Genomic DNA, 7,770 nt, shown 5'->3' on the forward strand with positions numbered 1-7,770 from the left:
GCTGGGAAAATTGGACATCCACATGCAGAAGAATGAAACTAGACCACTCTGTTTCACCATACACAAAGATAAACTCAAAATGGATGAAAGATCTAAATGTGAGACAAGATTCCATCAAAATCCTAGAGGTGAACACAGGCAACACCCTTGAACTCAGCCACAGTAACTTCTTGCAAGATACATCCATGACGGCAAAAGAAACAAAAGCAAAAATGAACTATTGGGACTTCATCAAGATATGAAGCTTTTGCACAGGAAAGAATAACGTCAACAAAACTAAAAGACAACCTACAGAATGGGAGAAGATATTTGCAAATGAGGTATCAGATAAAGGGCTTGTTTCCAAGATCTATAAAGAACTTCTTAAACTCAGCATCAAAGAAACAAACAATCCAATCATGAACTGGGCAAAAGACATGAACAGAAATCTCACAGAGGAAGACATAGACATGGCCAAAAAGCACATGAGAAAATGCTGGGCATCACTTGCCATCAGGGAAATACAAATCAAATCCACAATGAGATACCACCTCACACCAGTGAGAATGGGGAAAATTAACAAGGCAGGAAACCACAAATGTTGGAGAGGATGGGGAGAAAACGGAACCCTCTTACACTGTTGGTGGGAATGTGAACTGGTGCAGCCACTCTGGAAAACTGAGAGGAGGTTCCTCAAAAGTTAAAAACTGATCTGCCCTATGACCCAGCAATTGCACTGCTGGAGATTTACCCCAAATACAGATGCAATGAAACGCCAGGGCAACTGCACCCCAATGTTTATATCAGCAATGTCCACAATAGCCAAACTATGGAAGGAGCATTGGTGTCCATCGAAAGATGAATGGATAAAGAAGATGTGGTTTATGTATACAATGGAATATTACTCAGCCATTAGAAATGACAAATACCCACCATTTGCTTCCACATGGATAGAATTCGAGGGCGTCATGCTGAGTGAAATTAGTCAATCGGAGTAGGCCGAAGAGTATATGGTCTCATTAGTTTGGGGAATATAAGAAATATGAAAGGAATAAAGGGGAAAGGAGAAAAAATAAGTAGGAAGTATCAGAAATGGAGACAGAACTTGAAAGACTCCTAACTCTGGGAAACAAACGAGGGGTGGTGGAAGTGGAGGTGGGCGGGGGGTGAGGGTGACTGGGTGGCGGGCACTGAGGTGGGCATTTGACGGGATGAGCACTGGGTGTTATTCTATATGTTGGCAAATTGAACACCAATAAAAAATAAATTTTAAAAAAAAATAATAATGCACTGAAGAATAAAAAGAGAAATAAAAGGCATTCAAATTGGCAAAGAAGTCAAACTCTCCCTCTTTGCTGATGACATGATACTCTACATAGAAAACCCAAAACACTCCCCCCCCCCCCAGATTGCTAGAACTCGTACAGCAATTTGGCAGTGTGGCAGGATATAAAATCAATGACCAGAAGTCAGTGGCATTTCTAGACACTAACAATTAGACCGAAGAAAGAGAAATTAAGGAGTCAATCCCATTTACAATTGCACCCAAAAGCATAAGATACCTCGGAATAAACCTAACCAAAGAGGGAAAGGATCTATACCCTAAAAACTACAGAACACTTCTGAAAGAAATTGAGGAAGACACAAAGAGATGGAAAAATATTCCATGCTCATTGATTGGAAGAATTAATATAGTGAAAATGTCAATGTTACCCAGGGCAATTTACATGTTTAATGCAATCCCTATCAAAATACCATGGCCTTTCTTCAGTGAGTTAGAACAAATTATTTTAAGATTTGTGTGGAATCAGAAAAGACCCCGAATAGCCAGGGGAATTTTAAAAATGAAAACCATATCTGGGGGCATCACAATGCCAGGTTTCAGGTTGTACTACAAAGCTGTGGTCATCAAGACAGTGTGGTACTGGCACAAAAACAGACACATAGATCAATGGAACAGAATAGAGAATCCAGAAGTGGACCCTCAACTTTATGGTGAACTAATATTTGACAAAGGAGGAAAGACTATCCACTGGAAAAAAGACAGTCTCTTTCATAAATGGTGCTGAGAAAATTGGACATCCACGTGCAAAAGAATGAACGTAGACCACTCTCTTGCACCATACACAAGATAAACTCAAAATGGTTGAAAGATATTTATTGAGACAAGATTCCATCAAAATCCTAGGGGAGGACACAGGCAACACCCTTTTTAAACTCAGCCACAGTAACTTCTTGCAAGATTTAACCATGAAAGCAAGAGAAACAAAAGCAAAAATGAACTATTGCACTTCATCAAGATAAGAAGCTTTTGCAAAGCAACAAAACTCAAAGACAACCTACAGAATGGGAGAAGATATTTGCAAATGACGTATCAGATAAAGAGCTAGTTTCCAAGATCTATAAAGAACTTATTAAACTCAACAGCAGGGATCCCTGGGTGGCGCAGCAGTTTGGCGCCTGCCTTTGGCCCAGGGCGTGATCCTGGAGACCCGGGATCGAATCCCACATGGGGCTCCCAGTGCATGGAGCCTGCTTCTCCCTCTGCCTATGTCTCTGCCTCTCTCTCTCTCTCTCTGTGACTATCATAAATAAATAAAAATTTAAAAAAAACTCTTCTAAAAAATAAAAATAAATAAAAATAAACTCAACAGCAAAGTAACAAAGAATCCAATCATGAAATGGGCATAAGACATGAACATAAATCTCACAGAGGAAGACATAGACATGGCCAACAAGCCCATGAGGAAATGCTCCACATCACGTGCCATCAGGGAAATACAAATCAAAACCACAATGAGATTCCACCTCACACCAGTGAGAATGGGGAAAATTAACAAATCAGGAAACCACAAATTTTGGAGAGGATGTGGAGAAAAGGGAACACTCCTGCACTGTTGGTGTGAATGTGAACTGGTGCAGCCACTCTGGAAAACTGTATGGAGGTTCCTCAAAGTGTTAAAAATAGATCTGCCCTATGACAGCAGTGCAACTGCTGGGGATTTACCCCAAAGATACAGATGCAATGAAACGCAGGAACACCTGCACCATGATGTTTATAGCAGCAATGTCCACAATAGCCAAACCTAGGCCGGAGCCTCGATGTCCATCAAAGATGAATGGATAAAGAAGATGTGGTCTATGTATACAATGGCAATGGCATAAAAATAAATTTATAAAGAAAAACTAAAATCAAGCCAAGCTCCTCTCTCATGTGGGTTACTGCTGATTCCACCTACTCTTTCTTTCTTTCTTTCTTTCTTTTCTTTCTTTCTTTCTTTCTTTCTTTCTTTCTTTCTTTCTTTCTTTCTTTCTTCTTTTCTTTCTTTCTTTCTTTTTCTTTCTTTCTTTTTTCCAACTGTTTCTTTCTTTCACTCTTTTCTCTAAACACTAGGAAGAATTGCAAATGCAAAATATATCATGTCAGTTACCATTTGATACCCTTCAATAACCCCATCATTTGTCTTAGTGTAAATTCCAAAACCGCTTATAGGGCTTTGAATCACTTTCAGGGACCAGCTCCTGCCTTTCTCTCCAAACTCATCTCTTTCCTCCATTCCAGGTTCCCCGGGCTTCCCCCAACATTCATCTCCTGCCCTTTACCTAGACTACTCCTTTCTTTTTTTTAATAATAAATTTATTTTTTATTGGTGTTCTATTTGCCAACATACAGAATAACCCCCAGTGCTCATCCCGTCAAGTGCCCCCCTAAGTGCCTGTCACCCATTCACCCCCATCCCCAGCAGCCATTAGAAATGACAAATACCCACCATTTGCTTCAATGTGGATGGAACTGGAGGGTATTATGCTGAGTTAAATAGACTACTGCTTTCAATCTCGTTCTCCTCATCTGTATAGGGTTGGCTAACCTACAACATTAACATGGAAAGTTTTTCCTAACCCTCTATGTTGATTCAGACCCTCCTTCCATGTAATGCACCATAGTATACTTTATTGTTTCACAGCAAACATCACAAATAGACATAAATCCATTATTCCATTCATAAGTCATTACATTTCTCTCTCTCCTTCCAGGCTAGAGGCTCCATTCAGCCAAAACCTTCCTTGGGCATTGCTTTGCCATTATGTCCCTGGGCAATCCAGAATGAAGCAAGAGGACTGGCATATATAAAGCGCTTGAAAATATTTGTGGAATTAATGAATGAGATAGTAGGCAGGATTAATAGAGGTCTTCTAGATATTTGCTGATAAAAGAAACTTTGACTCCTTTCTTCCCAACTTCCTCCCCTCACATCTGCTTCCTTTCCTTTCTTTTCTTTTCTTTTTTACTTTCTCTCTGTGTCTTTTGTCTTTCTCTCCTCTTCTTCCTTCTTCTCTCTCTCCACCTATCCCTCTCCCTCCACTTATGCCTCCTTCCCTCTGTCATCTTCCTTCTCTTCTTTTCTTTCCTGTGATTTTATTAAACAAAAACATTAACATTTCTAAGTTCCTATAGATAGATTTTTGGCATTTAAAAAAAACCTTCTTTTTCTTGTCATTAAGTCAATAATAATTTCTCTATCTTCATTCACTCCATAGACATTTCATAGGCACCAAAAGCACCAGGATTTGAATCTATAAGGCTAGTCTCCTACCAGTACTTAAAAGATGTATAACTTTCTACACTATGCTTTATGAACTCAGGATAAATCCTATTGTAAAATCTGAAAGTAATGTGTGAAATCATCATGCCCTGAAATCACACAGTTAGATTCTCATCAGAAGGTGAAAGAAAATTTCAAAGGACAAAATTGCCCCGAAAATGATTTGATAAGGATGACTTGTCTTCTGAATGATTGTTGGTAAGGGGTCATGAAGAAATTATTTTATTATGGCTTGTGGAATTCAACATAGTGCCAAGGATGGCATTACAGTTTGAAGGCTCCAAACCTGCCACTCACATATTCCCAAACTTAATCTATTGTTAATTTTTCTTACCTAACACAGAAACTCCCCTTCAATCTTACTCCATAGATACCACACTTTTTTCTTATGACTCTTCTAACAGCGTCTTTGAATTCTTGGTTCCTCAAGCTGTAGATGACAGGGTTCAGCAATGGGGTGACCACAGTGTAGAAGACAGAAATGATCTTACTAATTTCAGGTGATAAGTGGTCATTGGGGCGAACATACATGGAGATCATGGTCCCATAGTAGATAGTGACAACAGCCAAATGGGAGCCACATGTGGAAAAGGTCTTCATCTGGCCAGAGGCTGAAGGAATTCTCAATATGGTAGATACAATGAAAACATAGGATATGAGAGTAAGAAAAAAGCAAATGCACAGCACTGCAATTGACAGGATAAAGATGACCATCCTGGTGATAAACACACTGGAACATGAGAGCTGCATGAGGGGTGGGAGGTCACAGAAGAAATGATTGATCTCGTTAGGACCACAGAAATCCAACTTGGAAATCATTAGCGAGGGCAGAAATCCTGTTCCAACACCTGTCAACCAGGAGATTGCCACCAACTTGGTGCAGATTTCAGGACTCATCAGGAAAGAGTAGTGGAGTGGGTTGCAGATGGCCAGATATCGGTCATAGGCCATCATAGCCAGAAGAAAGCATTCGGTAGCCCCAAAGAACACAAAGAAGTAAAGCTGCATCATACACGCAGGGAAGGAGATGGCTTGGCCATGGCAGAGTAGGTTGGCTAGGAGAAGGGGCACAATGGTGGATGTATACCAGATCTCCAGAAAGGAGAGATGTTTGAGAAATACGTACATGGGTGAGTGTAGTTGCTGGTCCTCGCTCACCACTGCAATAATGACAACATTCCCTGTGACTGTGAGAAAGTAGATGAACAAGAAAATGGGAAAGAGCAGCGTCTGCCATTCAAGAAGGTTCTGGAACCCCAGGAGCTGAAACTCAGTGACACTGGACACATTTGGGGGCTTCATTGCCTGTGGAAGGAAAAATATTTTGGAAAAGCACTGTACACAAGCCATACAAATATCTGTATTTATTGATGTTTTGTAGATGAGAGACCATTTTTTAATAGCTTAAATCTCTATGTATAACACTTTACAAGGACAAGCACTTTATAGCAAAAATTTCATCTTGCTTTTATAAGAAATTACTTTGACATCACAAGTGGAATGTGGATGTTAGATCTTGGAAAGAACCTCAGCAAATTCCATTTCTTGTGTTCTCTGAAATTTAGAAGTCTCAGATCCAAAATTAAAAATAAAAACAAAAACAACAAAACAAACAATCAGAACAAAACAAAAAATCTCTAATACAATGCCAACATGGAAACTAAACATAATGGCATTTTTAAAACAGGCACATACGGAAGCAATGAGTTTGTTTTCTCACAGATAGACTTTGTCTGATATAGAAATCAGACAGAGCATATCTCCTATGACACCTTGGGGAAGTTTACTTATTCTCCTTTCAAACTGTATTTATGGATACCTTGCTCTGTGTGTGTGTGTGTGTGTGTGTGTGTGTGTGTGTGTACATGGTGGGGGGAGGTGGGAAGCTTTGTGCTGGGCTAATGCATACGTCCATTGGTGCCTTTTCTTGCCCAGTTGGATACCATACTGAGCCACTGAGCATGTATCCTGTATAAACTCAATATGTCACCTTTCCTTTGCTTTCCTTTCCTTCATTGTCAAAGCTAGTCCTGGGTAAAGGCAACATCCACCTGCCGTACCTAAGCTTTCCTGAAATGAAGGAGATGAGGGGCAAAACATAATGTTGTCATTTTAAAATTCATAACCAGTAATTCTGTGTGTCTGTAGTCCTGTGGAACAATGACTCCACCTTTTCTTCATCCACGTACTCTTCCATTTTCCCCAGTGACTAGTTCATATGTTTTTCTCTTTTGGACATCTCCAACATTTCCTTGTCTGTCTATACATACCTTCAACAAAAGACCTATTGTTCTGAAGAAAACTGAAATCCTCCAGTGGGAATATCCAGATGCTCAGGCACTTGAATTCCCCAAGTACACCTTCAGGTCCTCTGCATCTGCTTCCTAATAATCCTCCAAATTAAAGGTCTATTCCTGGGTTAGGGCAATTCCCTCCACACATGCTTTAGTTCTTACACCCTCCTACATGGTGGGAGGCATAGCAGGCATGACACTTCCTTACTCTCCTGAGTTAACAATGGTCCCTGTCTGCCAGATCATTTCCTTAGCATATAAGCAAGCTGGGTTTTTTTCTCCCTTGAAAAAGAAAGAACAGGAAAGATGAGGTCTTGATGTCATTCTGTTCTCCAGAACCTACTGCCTGCAGCTGTCTACTCACATAGACTGCTCCACTTCCTGAGGGTGTTGTCTCTGTGGACTGCCTGCATCCCTCCGCCTTGAATCCACTACAATTAGGGTTTTCCCCTCATCACTCCACCAAAGTAGTAATGTCACATTTCAGTGGCTCTTCAAGCATTCCAAATGTCTTAATCTGTTGTCAGAATGGCTAGATGATTCCACTGTCTTCCTGGATCTACTCTTGCCTCGAACAAGCCCAGCTATGCACCATCTGAATTCAACTACAGACCTGTATCTCACATCATATCTATTTTTTTGTTTAGTATCTTTCCTCATCTTCCAACATGTTAGTGTAGGACATCAGGGTTGAATACCTCTCAATATATCCTCATTGTCCTTGAGGTTTGATGCAGGCTCTTGACTGTAAATTCTATCACCTGGTCCTCACAGCAAAATTTGTGTATTAAGCTTGAATATGTCTCATGTAAATAATTTCCCTATTTGAAATGCACATTGACATGTCAAAATAGAATATGGAACTCGGGATGCCTGAGTGGCTCAGCAGTTGA

The 7,770-nt window shown here is 40.2% G+C and overlaps 1 protein-coding gene across 1 annotated transcript; it reads right to left on the reverse strand.

The window, feature by feature from the left end:
- Window positions 1-4,913: 4,913 nt before the first annotated feature.
- On the reverse strand, window positions 4,914-5,885 carry LOC140609594 (olfactory receptor 11L1-like). Its single transcript, XM_072784794.1, has one exon. It carries the CDS (start codon window positions 5,883-5,885, stop codon window positions 4,914-4,916), a length of 972 nt encoding a protein of 323 aa, XP_072640895.1.
- Window positions 5,886-7,770: the final 1,885 nt, after the last annotated feature.

Source organism: Canis lupus, chromosome 18 (assembly GCF_048164855.1).
Source record: "Canis lupus baileyi chromosome 18, mCanLup2.hap1, whole genome shotgun sequence".
Classification (NCBI taxonomy): Eukaryota; Metazoa; Chordata; class Mammalia; order Carnivora; family Canidae; genus Canis; species Canis lupus.

Coding starts and splice junctions, on each gene's coding strand:
- LOC140609594 (XM_072784794.1), bottom strand. CDS start 5,885: ATGAAGCCCCCAAATGTGTCCAGTGTCACTGAGTTTCAGCTCCTGGGG.